Source organism: Halichoeres trimaculatus, unplaced genomic scaffold (assembly GCF_033239565.1).
Source record: "Halichoeres trimaculatus isolate MK-OKI-2021-1 unplaced genomic scaffold, fHalTri1.1 fHalTri1_scaffold_5, whole genome shotgun sequence".
NCBI classification, from domain to species: Eukaryota; Metazoa; Chordata; class Actinopteri; order Labriformes; family Labridae; genus Halichoeres; species Halichoeres trimaculatus.
In genome coordinates this window covers 18,335,050-18,354,965 of record NW_027437183.1, presented here as the reverse complement: position 1 = coordinate 18,354,965, position 19,916 = coordinate 18,335,050, and the positions used below count along the sequence as shown (strand labels likewise).

The 19,916-nt window shown below is 39.2% G+C and overlaps 1 protein-coding gene across 5 annotated transcripts in view; it reads right to left on the bottom strand.

Moving 5' to 3' along the window:
* Positions 1-1,377: 1,377 nt before the first annotated feature.
* Positions 1,378-19,916, bottom strand: part of osbp2b (oxysterol binding protein 2b) — a 45,207-nt gene continuing 26,668 nt past the window's right edge. For 4 of the 5 annotated variants that reach the window (XM_074670222.1, XM_074670226.1, XM_074670224.1 and 1 more), the window contains 13 exons: positions 17,890-18,140; positions 13,940-14,138; positions 12,432-12,552; positions 11,909-11,975; positions 11,251-11,403; positions 10,918-11,163; positions 10,642-10,762; positions 9,883-9,986; positions 8,608-8,703; positions 8,079-8,263; positions 7,736-7,956; positions 6,651-6,668; positions 1,378-5,911 (listed from right to left, as the gene is read on the bottom strand). In XM_074670222.1, the coding sequence (XP_074526323.1) occupies positions 5,769-5,911; positions 6,651-6,668; positions 7,736-7,956; positions 8,079-8,263; positions 8,608-8,703; positions 9,883-9,986; positions 10,642-10,762; positions 10,918-11,163; positions 11,251-11,403; positions 11,909-11,975; positions 12,432-12,552; positions 13,940-14,138; positions 17,890-18,140 (1,925 nt within the window). In that variant the 3' untranslated portion in view covers positions 1,378-5,768. The remainder of the gene's footprint in view (positions 5,912-6,650; positions 6,669-7,735; positions 7,957-8,078; positions 8,264-8,607; positions 8,704-9,882; positions 9,987-10,641; positions 10,763-10,917; positions 11,164-11,250; positions 11,404-11,908; positions 11,976-12,431; positions 12,553-13,939; positions 14,139-17,889; positions 18,141-19,916) is intronic. The other variant, XM_074670223.1, reaches the window with a different exon arrangement.

The following is a 19,916-nucleotide window of genomic DNA, read 5'->3' as shown; positions in this document are numbered from 1 at the left end:
TTTTTTTTTTTCTTTTTTTTTTGATAATAATAATAATCACCGCACATATAAATATTAGCATTTCAGCTTTATAGCTTCCAGGTTATGTGACCTTTTGACTCAAATCAGTTCATAATGGTTTACATAAACCTCTAAATGAAAAAATAAAATAAAATAAAATCATTTAAAATATGTGGAATGTTGAAATGTCATGAAAAGAGTTGTATGTCAACCAGCACTGGCTGGTTGACATACAACTCTTTTCATGAGTTTCATAGTCTAGTGCTGTCATCCTGATATGGGGTCAAAAGGTCACCTCACCTGGAAGCTATTGAGTTAAAATGCTAATATTTACATAAATAAATAAATAAATAAATAAAAGAGGTGCATCCATGTTCAATGTCACTAAGAAAGCCACTGTGCATAACTTTGTGTGTTTACAAGCATAACTTTTACCTGCAAAGGGAGAGATAGGAACAAAAGAAACACATTGTTGCTGGCTGTCATTCCATCTTTATCAACAATTATACTTATTAATGAACTTACATTTTAACCATCGCAGAATGAACAACAAAAAATAACATTAAGCATTTTATAAATTTTGTGGTCTTTAAAAGATCATTTATTAAAATGTGTTTTATATATGCATTAAAAAAAAACGTTTCAAATGCTTTTTTCTAATGCAAAATGAATACCCATCATTGTTTTATAAAACACTTTCCTTTCTTTTTTTAAACTCCAATGAAAAGTATAACTCAACTCATTACAGGGTCCTGACATGTTATCTGCAACATCAAAAATAAGATCAAAAATTAAAAAGCTGATCTCCTACTGCACTGTAGAATCAGACTTCATCTCATTTAATAATGTCTTTATTACATCACACAACATTTTCTGCGGCAGCAAAAATGACCTTTGCTGAACTAAGTTTAAGGGTTTCTATTTGTATTGAAGTTAGGTTCAGTTTTTTCAAAGTATATGTATATATATTTTATTTATTTTTATTTTTTTACCGTCCCTTCTTCCTGTGAACCTCTAATATTTTATGTGAGAGTTTACTTATCTGTGCCAGAATAAACACAAAGAGTGAATATAAGGGTCAGTGTCATCATCCCAACCACAACTCAATGAAGAAACCCACTAGCTTCATGCTACTCATCAGTCTTTGGCTGGTTGTTTCCACATGATTAGCTTTCTGGACTCCCTCAGCCCTTTTAAGCATCAGCCTGGTTATTTATTATAACAGAATGTAATACAGCTGCAATTTGAAACTTGATCGAATCAAAATATTACATTTCATTTTATGATTCATAATCATCCTATACTTCAGCTATTGTAAAGACAAGATAAATATAGCAATAAAGAAATAAATGACTCATGTAACAGAAGGCAGTGTCAGCAGTAACAACTTTATTATCTTCTTCTTTCATTATGTCTTTGTTGTTTAAAGACAATGTTATACCAGTATAAATTATGGGAGAAAATACACAATTTAAAAAATAAAGAAGCAAAACCTCAGTTAAATTCGCAGTAACACCTAAATACACCAATGTGTATTTGGGGAGTTAAAGTAGTAGTGAAGGCAGGCCAGTCACCTATGGCCTCCTGTACCAGGTTGCCGTTGTAATGTGTCTTAAAACTTTTAACATCCTGATGATGAACATCAGCACTTTGTCTCAATAAGCTGCAAGTCACAGCCCAAAGAGAAGCAGGGTTCTGTTTAAACAAGGCAAGACAAGTCTCCCATCTCCATTAGTTCAGTTCTACTTTAAACTGAGCAGCATCGAATGAGAGGGAAATGCGTGCTGAATATGCACACAAATCAAGCTCATTATGCATACAAACAGTATGAAAACACAAACATAAGAATAATGGCACCCGTGAGAAGATGAAATTAGAATAGAAGAAAAAAAGCATAAAAATTAAAGCTCAAATTAACACCAAAGTGAATTAAGAGTCAGGTGAGATGAAATAACAAAACAATGAGAGGGGGTTCACAATACAACCCCCTGAGATAGGGAAGGCAGACAGAGAGGTTTATTTAGTCTACAGTACACTCTCCACATACACTTTGGTAGTTTTTTTCCCTTTCTGCAGGAAGCTGAAAACTGTTCTGTTTGAAGCAACAATGACAGTGAAATGATCAATCGACACCCCACTGCATTATTGCTACAGCCATCCAAAAACTGTACGGTTCACTTCACCAGGGCAACTTCAGTCAACATCAAGTGCTGAGGTCACTTTATTCAGAAATACATTGATTTTAACATATGATGAGTTCTCCACAATCATTCAAAATATAACATGTATTTTCAAAAATAAAATAATCTCAAGAACAATATATTAAAGTAAATCTCTAGTAACTTCAAATTGATTGCTGAGAAAAGAACTGTTTGTACAATTCTTCACCATCGTGTGTCAGAGATCAATCAGTGTTCTTTCGGACCCCACGGCTGCGTACTGTTATACAGAGCTACCTGTAAAATGACACTTTTTGACAGAGAATTACTGCACTAACTTGTCGCAAGTGTTTCACCACATGTTTTACATACTGAACTGGAATTGAGTGTATGCAACCTTTACCAAAAACGTGTAACTGTGCACAAGATGACTGTGTTTGGGTCACAGGATTAAAAAAGGGGAGTAGTAAAGAGGTGAGAATTCACATTAAAGGACTAGTTTGACATTTTGGATTCATTCTTGCCAAAAGTTAAATCAAGTCTGACAACACGCTCATGTGAACAACCTGATGCTGAAGCCTGTTTGCTACAAAGAAACAGCTAGTCTGGTTCTGTCTGTGTTAAAAAAAAATCCCATCCAAAGCTAACAATTTAACTGGGATATCTTGTTTGTGCCATTTAAATATACAACCACAGGCTGCATGTTGAAGACTATTTCTTGGCCTGACAGCAGTGACTTCCTGAAGATGGAAAAAGATTGAGACATTACGTCTTAATGAATCTTAGAAGTGCTCATGGGGATCCCTTAATATGTTTGGACAGAGCCAGGTAGGCTGTTTCTGTTTGCTAACAGGTTTTATGCTAAGCTAATCTAATCAGCTATTAACTCCGGCCTTATACCACACCAGTATCAGAAGGAAGTGGAGTTTCCAAGTTTAGTGAGGGTGAGTTTCCCTAAATGTTGAAATTGTCCTTTAATCTTGTCATTCCTTATAAAGAATCAATAACTGATCAAAGCATGATCACAATTTAAAAAATGCAATAAAACCTTTTATGTAAATTGGTAGAGGGAGATTTTTTCATGAAAACAGATAATTGTAAATCCTTCATAATGTTGTTAATAAATCATTTGATAAAAAAAATTAACCAGCTCCTTTTTTAACAATCCTCTTTACATTAAGTGATTGTTTCATAAAGTCATCTTGATTAGTGCATGTAGAGCATCTTCCGGGGGGAAAGAGAGAACTGTCAAATCGATTAAGTCATCACTGGATCTCATCAATTGATATGCTAGCATCAAGGGCTCAATAAAAATATTGTCAGTGTGATGAGACTGTCTTTTTTTTTTCTTACTGGGAAATATAAAACAAGAAACCGGCAGCCAAAGTGAGGGTGCCTCAGATTCAGCATCCATCTATGCAGAATCACTCTGGATTAAAAGCACATCCTTCATTCAGATTTTTCCAGATTCAAATTATGCTGTACAGATAACTTAATACTCTGATTAGTATAATTATTCTTCAATTTACAATATCATTCGTTTATCACAAAATATTCACACAAATGAACGAGGCGGTAGATATAATACCTCCAGCCCTGAATTCTACATTCCTAACAATAATTACAAAAAAATACTAACTGTTTTTTAAAACTCTTGTCACTGAAGTTGTGTAGTGCACAGGTCAGGGGACGTTCCCTTGTTCAGTCAGTTAAAGGCAAAAGACTGAGGGTACCTTTGTAAGCTGATCCCAGATCAGCTTGATCACAATGACTGAATGAGAGGACTACATGTGTGGGCTGTGTGGAGTCTTGAGCTCCTCCGTGTCTGTATTTGACTGCACAGTAGTGAGCTGCAGGAACCAGCCCTGTCTGCTTCTATAAACCTCTGAACTCGTGTCAGGTTGAGACACAAAGGACTCAGGACAACAGCTTCAGTCTCACAAGAAGTCCTGCTGGAAACGTGTGAGCTATAAACTAGTGACTGATAGAGGCTGTGTAGCTGGAGAGGTGCAGGTTAGTGGATAAACTGGGTTGTTATCACTTAGTTTCTCAGTGATTTTTATGCCACTAAGACTGATGTCACTGAAAGTGGTCAGTGAGGATTTGGTATGTGTTGCTATGGGAAAGCACCAGTGGACACCTACAGAGTGAAACGTCACCATTAAAACAGAGATATGTACTAATATAGACAGTATTTTAAAAGTGATATGGGTGTTCAGTATTGGACTGCTGCATTGCACTAATGTGTTACAACCAGAGGTTTGAAAACTTCATAGTTTCACTATTTAGAATCACAAATGAGAAATGTCTGAAAGGTTACTGGATGAAAATGCACTGAAGCATTAAAGGAATCTATATTTAAAATATTGTCTACATGGACTATTGTCTAGTTGAATTTCAATTTTATGTCCCTAAAGGGAAACACCAATAATCACACTGAATAAAATATGTCTCTGCACAGCTGTAGATTTCATCTGTTCAAATAAAACCAGCCTTCACAGTCAAAGATAGAGGTCCTTTGCCAGATCACACATTACATGTTCATCATGAAGACCCAAAGTGTTCAGTTAGTACATGAAACGCCATGTAGAAACCATTAATGGATACAGACAACAGAATGATATTATCACAAAGTTATCCAAAGCTGTTAAAAACACAGCTCATGAATATCAAGTGTTATTTCTCCTGACAGTTTATTGCGAGCCACTTTTGTTTCTTTCAGCAGTTTTTTATAAGCTCTTATTTTGAAAAGCAGATCTCATAACTTGGCACATTTGTTTTGAGACTTTTGTTTTGAAGAGTTACTTTAGAATGAAGTAATAGAAACAGTGCTGAAACTACAAGAGTTCAACAATACTGATTAGTATTAATCAGCTGTAAAGATAAGTAAAATGATATAAAGTTAAACCAAAAATAATGTGGGTATAAAAATGTAGTCTACAATTTTAAAGGTGATTTTTTTGTCTGTAGAGATTTTCCAAGTTTTCCTTTTATCCAGGACAAGTTGGATATTGAATTTACTACAAACACTTTGGATCTACATGACTTTTAATTTTATGTCACACATAAATGTGCTGATACCATTCTCAGGCCTCTTTCTTCAACAGAGACAAATAATGAGCACTTGGAACAGTTGGCTGGGAAAAGGATCTGAAGGCTAACAAAGTGCAGCTAGCATAATCTCAGTGAATGAGATGGCTGTCAGTGGATAATCTTAAAACTCTTAAAATGGGGTGAACACAGAAAAGTGCATTGTGGGTAGGATTTAGAAAGGACCTGATTTTAGGGTGTGCAGGTGCCTTAATTGGGTGGTGCTACAACTCAAGCACCACCTTTCATCCACACAATTTCTCACTGCTGTTTCGGTCAAGTTTCAATAAGGGCCACAGAGAGGACGCTCTGTGTTTTTTTTCCACACAGTAACAACAGAACAACAGTGCACATTTGGAGGTACAGTGTAATCCGAGAGTGTGTCAAACACACACATTCCCGTGCTCACAAAAGGTCCGCAAGGTGCTCATAAGCCTGCTATGCCCCATTGCTTGAGGAACAGAGGCAGAGCAGTTCCCTGTCCGATGAGGTTAGAAGTGATCTGGGCCAGGTCCTGTGTTAGAAGATGTCAGGACACATGCTCCAGTCCTGTCTCTCCTTTGTCTCCCAGTAACCTCCCTTGTACACAAAGTTTGTCTCTCCAGTGATGGAGTCTCTCCTCTGGTGAAACCACAGGGGCTGGTAGCCTTCATATTCTCTACCTGTGGAAAGAGGCAGCTCTGTAACTCAGTTGCTTTCAGTACATCACACTCCAGTGGAAAAGCCACACAGGCAGGCAAAGCACTGAATGATCAATTGTCCTTCATACATACAGGATAGAAATATGTATGGGAAGCAATGAATCACTGTGCACTACATTTGGGATGGCTCCAAATGTAAACAGTTTGTTTACTAGTGAACAAGTTCATCTTAAAGGGTGTCAATAACACAGCAATTATGTGGACACAGTTTTTGGGCATTCTAATGTTCCCTAAAAAACATAATGTGATATATATATGACTTAATTATGAGGAGCAAAGCATGTGAAAACTTGCTTATTATCAGTCAGTGCACCATAAATGTGCCCAAAAGCAGTAAAACAGATAAGATGACAATGAAGTGCAAATAATTCACCTGCTAATGTGGCTTCACCTCTGCACACACAGAGTAAACCAGAGTTTAGAGTTGTAACTGATATGTTCTGTTTCTTATTTGAGCTAACTCTGCATGAAAATGTCACATTTAAGCAGGGAAAATCTTTTTTTTTCTTGATAATTATCATGAGGGGATATCATGCAGTTCCCAGGTTGAGGTAGAACACAGAAGACACAGAAGATGGGGATGTGTGTGCGTGTGTGCGTGTGTGTGCGTGTGTGTGAGTGTGTGTGAGTGTGCGTGTGTGTGAGTGTGTGTGTGTGGGAGTAAAGCACAACAGAGGGGCACAGAGCAATCCCCACTCACCAGAGTCATAATCACACTCTGACAACCAATAGAGGGAGGAAAAGAAAGACAAGTCATGGGTACATCAAATACAGTCTAGCCTACGCACAACATAGAAACACACGCACACACAATTCTGCCACCACGATGAAACGCAGGTAAACCTGACTCCAGATTGTCTTTATCTGAGATCAAGAAACCTTTAGATTGTTTAACTACCTAACAGCCACTTTATATCTACTTTTTACAAAATGTATTGAAGCCTAGGTTTTAATCTGTCAGAATTTTTTGTTTCAAGAATGATGATGGGAAAACAGATCTATGAATACATAAGGACCTGCTTGACTGTGCCTCTTACAGGGTAGGGACAAGCAGGATCTTAAAAGTTATTTTGGTACTTCAAAGGTATCTCTTATGATGCTATAATATCAGACACCCTGCCTCACTGGAGTCTGTTTGGTAGTTAAAAAATAATAAAATCATGGTGTTAAATTATTTCAACCTCCTGTTTGGAAGATTGTCTTTGGTTCGGTGATACCTCCAAAAACTATAATGATCATGGATCTTAGCTGTGATTGCTACATGGGAGAAGCTAATCTGAGATGTACACCAAATTTACAGCAGATTGCTGTTGCAACTGAGAAGGAAGCACTTTTCCGTCCTTGCAAAATGATTAAATTAAAACTGCTCACTGTGCAATAAGGTCACCTTAAATAGATCACTTTTGGTTGTCACCTAATACAATCTCAGCTTTGTGATTGGATTTTTTTTTTTTTTTTACAAAAAGTCCCCAGGGTCATAATTTACCCTCCTTGCTCTGAGCCTTTGATCTTTGGCTTTTAACTCTGAGAAAACAGGTATTTTCTGATTCGGTGGCTTATCTTTGTGCTGATTATTCAATTTCATGCTCTAACTTCACATAACCTTGCCGAAGCAGAAAATTATTGAGACTTTTACAAAAAAAAAAAACCTTCTCACCCATCTAAAAAAGTCCCTACACTGCAAATCCCTATGCTCCTTTTCTTGTCATTACCTCCTTTTTTTTTCCCTGGGTCCTTTTCTGATACGAAGTACCTACTTATCAGTCACATCACTTCATTTCATACCTTCATCCAGTGCATCTGTGGCCTCTGCTTCCCTCCTCCTCCTCACAGCTCTTTGTTTTTCTTCTAGCCTCTGTTTCTCTGAGTTTGCTTCATCCCATCGGCCATCCTCCATTAGCCTCTGGTCTGGTCTTAGCCGACTGTCGGTCAGTCCCACTCCTTCCTCCGACTCATTAAGGGTCAGGGCAAGAGCTGAGAAGTAGTACATGTTCTCTGCGTTTTCTCTGACAGAGTAAGAGAAAATCAATTGAGTGTTGTGCTCTAAAATCAATACTTATGATAGAACATTGCAACTTTAAGACAACTTTTCTGAATCATAAATAAGGCTAAAGAGAGGAGTGCTTACGGGAGAGGGTATTTCTTCCACAGCAGTTTGGGGGACAGTGTTTGATAGACGGTCTTCTGCTTGCCCTCTGATCCACTGCCCCCTCTGCTGCTCTGAACAATCTTGGCACTCTCTATTTTATCATCCCACGTACCAGAGAGGATGTAGTGAGCATGTCCACCACTGTCAGCCACCACACCTGTCACCTTAAACAAGGAAAAAGAAAACAGAAAAAAAGACACATTGCTATGAGTCTGCAGCGTTCCTACCAAAGTCGAACCCTTGCAGCACCTAAAACTAGATTATTTCATGTAAGCCTGTACCTAGGAGGACAGCATTGAGCCCCATGTTTAGACACATGGAACATCAAAAAATAGTATACCTCACTGCAGTCTCAACTGATATAATGAGTGCATTTATAACAAAACCAACCCAGAGTATTGGTTTATTTGTTAGTACTGTCCAGTAGGTGGCAGCATTACACAAGTTAACATCTCATCAAATGACGTCATGCCAAGGTCAGGTGCTAGCAGAGTGTTGAAGCGTTTACCTTTCGCGGAACTTCCCTGGAGAAATAACTGTAGGGAGAGAATTTGAGTTGGCAGGTCTCCTTGGTCCTGTGATTCACAATCTCAATGTCCCCCGACTGCAGATGATCAGACACAAACAGACACAGAGTGAGAGAAGCACACAGAGACAATAACAGCATACTAAACAAAAGAACTCCAGTTATTTCACAGTGTATACACCTGAGACACGGAAGTATCCAGAGATGGAAATGGCAAAAAGCATCAGATGAGAACTGAAAAGTTGGTGAGATGGAGTCAGTCTGCAGTAAATAATGGTACTTGGTCTCATTTTCTCCTACTCTGATCAATCTCATGTCTTGTATTGTTTTTTTTTTTCCCACAAACTCCGTGCTTGCTTGCAAATATGTAGTACTATATAATCACAAGAGGAGTTGTAAAATGTTTTTAGGAAGGCTAGAGAGTGGCAAAGTCATGCAAAGGGCTTGTGTGCAAAGGCAAATATATTGAATGGTAGCAACAAACAGGAGGAAAACTAGTGAAGCTTGTTTTGAAGGGGCCTCACTGAAATTTGAAAGAGTCATTCATTGTAAGCTTGTAATGTTTTTGCTACAATAGTTCTTCATATCTACACAACCATAAAAACAGCCACGACTGCTTATTGGGATATGTTGCTATTGTGCAGGTTACCTTTCATTACATTTAACAACTGTCCAAGAAACCTCATGAATTTAAGATTATTAATAAATATTACCAACCTTTAATGTTTTTTTAATTAATCAGAGATTAAACACCTAGAGCAGTCTGCAGCTAAGACAGCTACATGTCTTACTCACCAATTAGGGTCTGAGAGTAGTAATCAAGAGACGCAAAGACATATCTTTGTACTCATAAATATTAGCACGGAAATGTATAGATGCCGGACTGGAACAACACACTGAAGCAGGGACTTGGAGGAGAATTTATTTCCATAAACAGACACATTTCTGCTCTGGCTGACAGACATGCAGATGCAAAGTCAGCCCCTCCCCTTATATATCTGGGCCATCTCAGAGCGAGAAGAGACTGTTATTTCAGGGTGTTATTAGAGATCAAAGCTATAGATAAATCCCCAGAGATTGTGGAGTTCCTTGTTGATGTGCTGCAAGGCTTTGCTGTGATTCTCTCCCTCACATCTATCTGCTCTGAAGATCTGTGCCACACACTAGTATATAAGCTATTCTGGGAGATAAGGGTTATAAATGTAATGTTTTGGTTTTAAGGGGAACTGTTTCAGAGAAAGGTGAACAAGAACCAACCTGGTCAATCCACAGCTTGCCCACAATGATGTTGTGCACAGTGGAGGTGACCTTCCTCCATACATAGTGGTTACCGCTGGAGTGGAACTGTAGATGAATGGCACCTGGGGGGGGGTGCGAAGTACAAAAAACTTAGACAAGAAGTATCACTGCTGCTTTTTTATGTCAATTTGATTTGATCTGAACTGAAAGGGTTTGATTTTGTGTTTTCTCTTTTCTGATTCTAGACATGTTTACGAAGGAGGTCAATTCTACCAACAGCGGCTGGAAAACACCTCTGTAACACATTTCTGCCTTGTGCCATTTACACCTACTGCAACTGTGACTTTTCCCTGGGGGACGTCGCAAACATTTACTTGACTATAAATGCTTCCACTTTGAGGTATTTTTTATTACTAGACATTTCAAAGCAGGAATGGGTTATGGGAAAAGTCGGAAAAATACCATGGCATCCCTGGGCTTAGCCTCCATGTAAACACTCATTTATCTGAACCAACAGCGCCCTTTCCTCTGACACGTCAGAGCAATAGAGGGCTTCCGTAAAGTCCATACTTTATGCATGTGTCAAAAGGGTCATAAAACCCCTCTGATTCATTCTCACACTATCTCCTCTGGCTTTGGATTGCAAGGCAGTTCTGTATTTTCTTTTTTTTTATCAAGTGGGGGTGTTCCTGCCTTGTGTGGCTGTTAGGTTTGCATGGAGGAACCTTTGTTTACATATCAGTATATGTGCCTCTCCACGGACAACAAATGTCTTACCCAGAGGCATAATAGAGAGGTATTTGCCGCGAAACTTGCTGGCGATGGTGATTTCCTGCCACAGGGTCCAGCCTCGTTGGGAAATCACATGATGTGCAGCTGCAGGGGGGTGATGGCTCACCTTAGGTGAAAAGTAAACATTAGCGTGGACTAGACTCAAAACATGTGCTTATATGATCATTGAACATAAAAAAAAATACACTAACGGTTTTGTACTTCAGTTTGTGTCATTTGTTCACAATTCCAAAGTATAGAAAACAAAAACTGCCCTGTTACCTGCTCACACAGCGAGCGGTAGCCAAACTCCTCAAGGCGATCAAGCTCGTAGGTCTCCCCCAGTAGTGGGTTGAAGGGCTTGGCTGTCCGGTGGACCGTGGTGGAGTAAGATGATACGGAGAAGGCAGCAACCAGGCACATCTGCTCCAGGGAGGAGTCACAGCGTGCTGCCTTGTCTAGGAGTTCATGATACTCAAGATCCTCAGTGAGTCGCTGTAGCATTGATAGAGGCTCGTTGAAGTTTACCTGGACAAGAAGACAAAGTGTGAGACACACAATTTTACTCTGGTTGAGCCTCTTATTGAGAAGGAGGGCAATGTCTCAAACACTTACAGGCATGGGGATTTTGGAGAGCTCCTTTCCGATGCAGTTCTTCATGATACTCCACAAATTGAGGGAGTAGTTGGGCTTGTCTGGGACACGAGTCCGCCTCTGTCTGCGAGGTTGCAGCTCCTTCCCACACACATCGTTATAGCTGGGAGACATCTGGGTACAGGACAAAAGGAAAGAAGATGAGAATGCGTTTTTTTAACTTTCTAAATGAACAAGTTAGGCATATAAGTCTGAAAAGGGATGCACTTATACCAGCAAACAAAGAGAGACTGACAGAGCAGGAAAATGACGCCAAGTGACAGAAGAGAAGACAGATGTGAGCAAAGGAGAAGACGGAGCCGTGGAGAGTTGAAGAGAGAGAAGAGTGAGCAGATGTTTTCACTGATAATTAAGATTTATATGACTGTAGCAGCTGTGTGTCTGTGGCACCACAGGGATGACAAGCACACACAGCAACCAGTGCGTGTGTGCCAGGTAGGCAAGGCAAGGAAGTGGAACTGTGCAAACACAAAACAAGGCTATTATGCAAATAAACCAATGAGCTGTGAGCTATGCAGCAGTACAAATGGATAAAAAAAAAAGACAGCCATAGTGGGAGGTGATCACAAGTGTCAGTGCCAGTATTCAGGTCAGGCTTGTTAGGAGGACAGAGGCTTACATGGTTGTCCTGGTTCCAGTCACTGGGTTGACCTCCACTTGCTCCACTCAAATTACTTTGAGATCTCCTAGAACACAATGGACATATTTTCTTCAATGGAGCTCAATCCCTCTCCCTCATTTCCCACTTGTACAGTTATTAACATGAACACAACACACACAAAGGAGAAGCCAGATTGCAGGCTATTATAATTGAATGCTGTTAACAATTTCTATTATACTAAATGGTTCCACTGGAGTTTTGAGGGATATGTTGCAAGAGATAAGCAAAAACAGTGGCAAAAAAAGACTGAAGTGACTCAATATTTTTTTAGGAAAATAAAGGGGGGCAGCAAAAAAATCAGGAAAAATGGAGATAAAATCAAAAGACTGACTCATATGTAAAACACAAAAGGGTTACATAAATATTCTGAAAAACAGATTTGATTTCTGTAGGAGGACAGGGAATTTGAGTAAGCATAGAAACAAGACAACATTAACAAAACACAGGCTAACATTTATGTGGAGCTCTGCTTATGACTGACCTGTGCTGTGAGCTGTCAGTGGCAGTCACTGTAATGAACGCAGGGGAATCCTCCATGGCATCAAAGTACTCAGTATCCTCATCATCACTTGCTTCTTCCTTGGGCAGCCTCTCACTCCCTTCTGTCAGGACATGTACATTAGTGAGTAAATGCAGACAGCGTTCAAGAGCAGCACAAACATCACATGAGCATTAGATTGTTTTTAGCAGAGTTCAGGAAAGAGCGGCCTTTAATCACGTACCCATGGCAATTAATCAAGGAATAATCAGCTTAGTAAAATTGGCAATGTTCCTGCTGGTTAACTGGCCTGACTGATGTGAGTGGCTGAGGGTGTGCATCTAATATTCAGGATTTAACATTCTGTGGAACAGTATGTGTGTAAACTACAGCTTTCAACCTGGATCAGGTAGTCAGAGTCCATCCTTAGGTAAATGTAATCCATGAATAACAGATATTTAAAATGGCTTTTGATCATTGAACAACCAAATGTGTACAAAAATATTTATTTTGACAAAAATGGTTATAAGGATTTATATGATATTTTTTTTTTACAGCACAAAGAATTTTCAAGACCTTGTACACCATTAACATCACCCAGAAAAGAGAAAATCAATTACCAGTACAATCACATTTCATTGTTTGCAAAGCAACACAATCTCATGCAGGCAGAAGTGGTAACAGCAGTGACTTCCTACATTCATTGCAAAGACCACTATGAGCTTTTTTCGTTGATCATGAACATATTCTCAGGTTGGACGACTGAACTACTCGGCCAATGTTAAGGAAAGCTTGCAGTCAAAGTCTAAGGGTACCCATGTAGATTATTGCTAAGTGATCAAAACGTACCTTTTTATTTCTTTGTTTTGTCCATAAACGTATGTATTTTGGAGCCCTTATTACAGAGAGAATATAGAGATAAAAGTCCTTTCGAAAAAAAGATGCAACAAAACACCTTTATGTCAATCAGCTGTCTCACCTCTTCCTCTAATTTGAAGCTGTTCTTCTTCCTGTATGGGTATTTATCGTTCTTTAAAAAAAAAACTCTACAAATGACATAGTAACTACTTTTCAGAGAAGTCAGCGCTGCACTGAAGGTTGTTGTATCTGTAGTTTTAAAGTAAAAAACAGCAACAAAAGAGCCAGTGCAAGCATCATGCTGTAAGCAAAAGCCAAAGTTTTCTTTCTCTTTGTGAGAGGACGTATGTATGCTGCAAACTCTGTATCAGCGTGGGTTTGTTTAAAAGACATGGCTTTCACTCTGCAAACGAGAAATGAACAAATGGCTGTACAGTCAGAAAGCCAAGACCACAAGACCTACCTTAATAAAGCTAACAACCATGTCGTACTTGGCAATAATCAATTTCTAACCCTCTCACAAAACTATATTCTTCCTCCATGCACAGAAAGTCTGTAACGAGGGCCTGAGGTCACACATGACTTTTATTAAGGAGAGTTTAGTTCCCACTAGGACCCAAAAGAGTTAGTGGCACGCATGCAGACAGTCTCACCCTTGTTGGTAGTAGGAGCAGTGGGTGTGGTGGAAGCAAGCGTGGGCGCTTCTCTCCACGCTCGCTCCAGGCTGTTATGCTGCTTGGCTAGCTGCTCAATGGTTTCCTCTAGGTGAGTGCGCTGCTCTCGCTCATACTGCAGCGCCCGCTGCCATCTCCTGCTGTGAGTCTCTGCTAGGTCCAAGAAGTCTCGACAGGCCTGGGGGGAGAAATGTACACAAGTGCACAAACATACAGACATTACTGAAAGATCAACTTGATTCTGGTTGTTGCTCTTGGCTTGCTAGTCCTGAAGCATTTTGGAAGTTCCAGGAAATGTTTTAAATTCATTCACATCAAGGAGATTTTGGAAAGAGTGAGCCCCTTTGTTTTATGTTGGGTCAAAGTGTTTTTAGAAGAAAAACTGTCAAACCTATTTGGTTTATCTTTATCTGAGTTAAACAATAATGCTGAGTTGATCATGAAACCTATCCCTCTGTGAGCGCTAATATTACGAAAGAGAAAGTTGGGATAGGAAAAGTTTTAAACACAATATAGTCTATTATTGTAATCAAGCCTATTTATCATATTTGTTTCATGTAGTCATCATACGTTGATTACTTTTTCTCCCTGCTGTGTCAAATTTACCTCAGAGCGCTGCTTTCACACAGAAAACACCAGAGAATGATGAAGTAGGTTAAACCCCAGAGTGTAAAGAAGAGACTTCATTTGAGTCAAGAGGGGGCATCATTGTTTCTGTCTCGACTTTACTGCTCAGACAAAGAGGTTACTTTAGATCACACACGTAAATCGTCAGCACAGCATCATATGTCTGACAGCCTTGCATCACAGTGAGCTCAAAGGTCAATGAACCCAAATAACACCTCACAGCTGACAATATGCATGCTGACAATGTCATGTGATGAGTATTGAGCTGTCAGCATTGTGGACCTCTAAGAACGCTTTCTGAGTAATCATAGTGAAACTTCTGCATGACATTTGAGCTAGTAATTGTTCTTTTCACAAGAGAGGGACATCATGTAGCTGAATAAGGTCCACTCAGCATTTGCAGCAGAGAACTCAGAGCTGCTTGAAGGACTACGAGGTCACACAGCTTAAATAACCTCCAGACTCTTTCTGGTGAGAGTACAGTCAGAATCTGAGCAGTATCACTCTGAAGCAGGAAGATGAAAAATAAGGATGAGCATCAGTTTTTCAAATCAAGTCACATAATAATGTGATATGTGATGTGATTATTACTGGAGGCTTGTGGCTAGCTATGTGAAGAAAAAAAAAAAAAAAAAATAGTTCAATAGTTCAATAGTTCAACAATAGTTCAATAATGTGTTGAATTTACAGCGAAAAGAATGCATTTTTTAATATGTGATCATTACTAAAGGCATGTGGCTAGCTATACGAAAAAAAAAAAAATATATATATATATATATATATATATATATATATATATATATATATATATATATATATATATATATATATATATACATATATATATATATATATATATTTATATATATATATATTTTTTTTTTTTTTCGTATAGCTAGCCACATGCCTTTAGTAATGATCACATATTAAAAAATGCATTCTTTTCGCTGTAAATTCAACACATTATTGAACTATTGTAAAACAGAATAAATAAAAGAATAAACAGTTTTACAACTAAATGAACTGATTTTTTTTTCAAACTATTTTCAAGCAAATTTCAATTACTATAACATAAAATGTAACGTATAATTTATTTGTTCAGTCAGAAAAGGAAACAATTTCATTGTCATTATGACATGTATACATCCACAGCTTATACACCAATATATAGTCACCTTTGCATGAAAGATAAGGCTTTAAATTGCTGGAACCATGAATGAAAATGACAATTGATCAGATAACATAAACAATCAGTCTCTTACCTTTAGCACTTCTCCCTCAAGTGTCTATATATCAATGTCCGAGCCTTACTTTAAATGTCAGAGGGACATATGACGTTGGTGCACTTCCTCAGGAAGAACCTTGATATGAAACTCAACACCCACTCAAAAAGTGTGGTGCTTCCACTTTTTTGTGCTGAGTGTCCAGTTCAAACAGAGACTGCATGTGACTTCCGCTCAGAGAAAACAGGGTTGATACGAGCTACATGTGAATGAGAATACAGAAGGGGAAATTTCATTGAGATGGCATCATCTGATTGCCAAACGTCATTTGAAAAGTCCTGAAATACTTTGCAGAGTGAGTTATAAAGCAAATAATCATAGTTTTATATCAGTAAACTATTTAGATCTAAAGCAGTGAGTATGTAAATACATTCATACTTAAACCAGCAAGAGCCTGGATTGAACGATACACTTGAGAGAAGTGACTTCACTAAATGAACTAGAGCAACCCTCGCACAGACTCCGGTCAAATCAGGGAGAGAGTGTAGTCACACCTGCTTTTATGTCTCCTTCCTAGGTAAGTCCTAACATGTTTGCTGTGTTCAAGCAAAGTATTCGCCTCAACAGCGGCTGATCACATCACTGCAAATGACCCAATACTGATTCTTGCTCTTCTCTCTGCTGGAGGAGAGCCATTTACAAGACCAAAAACCATTATAGGCAGTTTGTGGCAGCACTTTCTCTCATTAGAAGCACATACTTTACAGCCTAATGGCATTTTAATGAGAACGGCAGTCAAAGAGGCTTTTTTATTCTTTGAACAGTAGGATTCATGTTCAAATACCAATTATTACAAAAAATGAACAACACAGAAAAAAGGGTCCCATCATTTTGAGCAAAGGACTGTCACAAAGGCATAACACAATCTGAATTCTCTTTTTCATCTCAGGACACTCTTAACAAGCTGAATTACGACATAATTAGGCATTCTGGGATTAATTATTTTGCAATGCCTCTTGCCTCTTCCCAGATCTGATTGTAAGGTCAAAGTACTTGCAGATTAACCCCATCTGAGCCTGAGTAGAGGGTTTAACCACCGCCAGCCAGATATTTCACAAGCAAATCAACTCAACGTGCACTACAGTAAAGACAACCAACCACTGTCACAAGCAAACAATGCTATCTTCACAGTCATTGAGCAAAGCATCAGGAAGACAAACCTGGTGTGGGTGTCTGGCTTTAGTCAGAGCAGGTCTGTTTGTCTAACTGTTAGTGTGGCGGGCTCTGAAATTCCCCATGCAGGGAGGGTCCGGGGTGTCAGAAGGGGGGGCAGGGGCTATTCCTGTCTGCCCCCGCTAACCCACTAATGTATCCAGTAACACTTCTCAGGACCTCAACCCTCCCTGAACTCTTACCTATTGCGAGCATACTGTAAAGCTCTTGGTATTGAGCAATGTGAGGAATGGACCAGGGCCAGATACAGAACAAGATGATGCTGGTAATCGGATCCAACACATACAGAAGTGTGAAATGAAAACCTGTCGGAGAGTGTTGTGTTGTTATAGTTACTTTTCAAGGTGACAAAGTGCAACATGTTTGGAGAGAGATTTTTCTGCTGATGTTCCTCGGGTTTCTGGTAACCTGATGCTGATGTTCTAAGTATGAGTGAATTATTGTTAACTACAGCATGCAGCCTGTCATTTAATAGATCACAGCGTGCTGATATTCAGTACAACCACAAACTTTTGAGTGTGATTTCCTGTTGTCAGTTGTAAACTTACTCACCACTCATAAGATGCCTCTTAGCTTGTCAAATTACGGTTGGAACAAAGTGTGGCAAGTTCAAAGAACCCTCATCGCACCTGTCTCAGTGCTTGATGACAACTTTTGAGATTTTAGTTTATCGGGCTCTGGAGCAACTCCTTCCTGTGGCCCTTAATGGATTAGCACTCTGGCTCCCGTTTAACATGCTACACTTGCTGGCTGGCCCTCCTGTCGCATTGATCATGCTAAAGCCTGCAGATTGCTAGTCCGTCTCTATTGCTGCGTTTGGTAGCCTGGTCTGTCGCAACTACTTACATTGATCATAGCATTGGAAGTGATGCGGAAGAGGGTGGCTCGCTCATTGACTGCCTTGATCTTCTCTCCTCCCTCCACAGGGACCTTCAGACCCTCAAGTTCGCTGAGGGAGCGCTGCAGAGCCGCCCCATGCTTGGCGATCAGGTCATTACATGTGCTGAGGTCATCAAGCTTGCTCACAAGTATCTTCAGGGTGCCCTGAAGCTCGCTGCGGTCCGACTGGGATGTGGGCTCTTCGTCCCCTGAGTCATCTGGAATGAAGAGGTCAGAGGTCAATTATAAAGCAGAGTTCAAAGCCAATGTTATTGGGCTTTGCCAAATTGACAAGGAAATGTTCAGCTCCTCTGATTGCTAAGGTAAAGCAAAAATATACTTTTTTAGACTCAATTTAGAGGCAAAAGACATTGGTTAGGTCAACAGTGGGAAAATGTCCCTGTAAAGGGTGATGCACACACTGTGCAGTGTTTTGTTTTGTGTGGTCTACAGGTAATAAGTATTTTCTTAATAAATTCCATAACACAAAAATGTTCAAATGACAGGATGACAACTGACTTTACAACTATGACAACAAGAACTTTTAACTATGATTAGTAGCTCAAATAAAGTAATTGAAAATCGGAAAACTGATTTTACAGGTCTCACATTTACTCCTAGACAGCAACAAACAAAAATGACTCCTTGTGACTACAGATTCACCCAGAGATCTCTCAGAATTTAAAATAAGCCATATTAGTGTGTCTGAATGACGAGAACTTGCCCATACTCATGATCCCTTGTGGGATCATCTGTCTCTCACTACGAAGAGCCACTAAGAAGAGGTTACTTGAGTTTAAACAGAACATACAAGAACTGTGTTGCAGGGTCAGCCTTACACACACACACACATACGGACACGTACACACAAGAAAAACACCAGCATACACAGAGAGACAGAAATATACTGAGAGGGAAGCCAAGAACCATAAAACAACACTGTGACATTGTAAATGCAACACATCAGAGGAGAATCTTCAGATATTTTGGACTGAAGAAGCCCAAATACAACATTTCTAAAGAGGACATTCTCTTTTTAGAAGAAGGAAAAAGAGAACTCGCAGAATTCATATTCAGTGGTGGAAATATTTGCACACCTGTGTATCATATTTATGTTCACGGGGAAGATTTTTTTTTCTCAACATAGCATCTGTGTTTGCATGTTTCTGTTTGAATAAATAAGGCTAACAAAACAAGCCCATATGGCTGAGATAAATTCAAAGCAGTTAGTCTCAGCACAGTCTGGCATGCAGTAATGCCAAAGCTACCTAAAAATCCCACTGGTGAAATGACACCTTAAAGAGGGAGAAGAAGGGAAGAAGAGGAGTAGAAAGAAAACAAAGGGAAGGATTTTATGGCATGAGAAAAATAGATCTCAGGTGAGAGTTTGGAATGGAGAGCAAACGGATGCAGAAACAAGTGTCTCCAACCTGTGACTCACCTTCCTGACTCTCTACTGCTCTGATATCTCTGCTTTCCTGTCACCTTCTCTAGTGCACTGCACCAGAGTCTGCTTTGTCACATTGTAAAGGTGTGTTATGAGAAATCGTAACAGTTTTGGTACGAGGTAGCAACATTCACTGCAGCCACACCTTCTCCTCAGAACATTGCAGCTGGGTGTGACCTTACAGAGGGAGAGACTATCACCTCTGTCAAATCTATTTACTTCTTTCCAGACTAACACTGAATCCTGCCCAGGGGAAGCTTGTAGCCAGTAGCCTTAGGACTGGAACACATGTTAGCATCATACTGAGTTCTCTACCTCAGCTGTTTTTCCACAAAATACTATCAACAATCTGCTGGCGTCTAATGAATAAATTGGTCTGTCATTACACTGCACTACCTGAACTGCATAGGTTTTTTCCTTGATTAAAGTTACCATAATCAATTATATTTTTTCATCTAAATTCACATTTTTCATATACTTTCATTTGATATCATACTGCCAGAGGAGAGGAACAACATTTTGATTTTTCTGATTGTCAATGTGTATA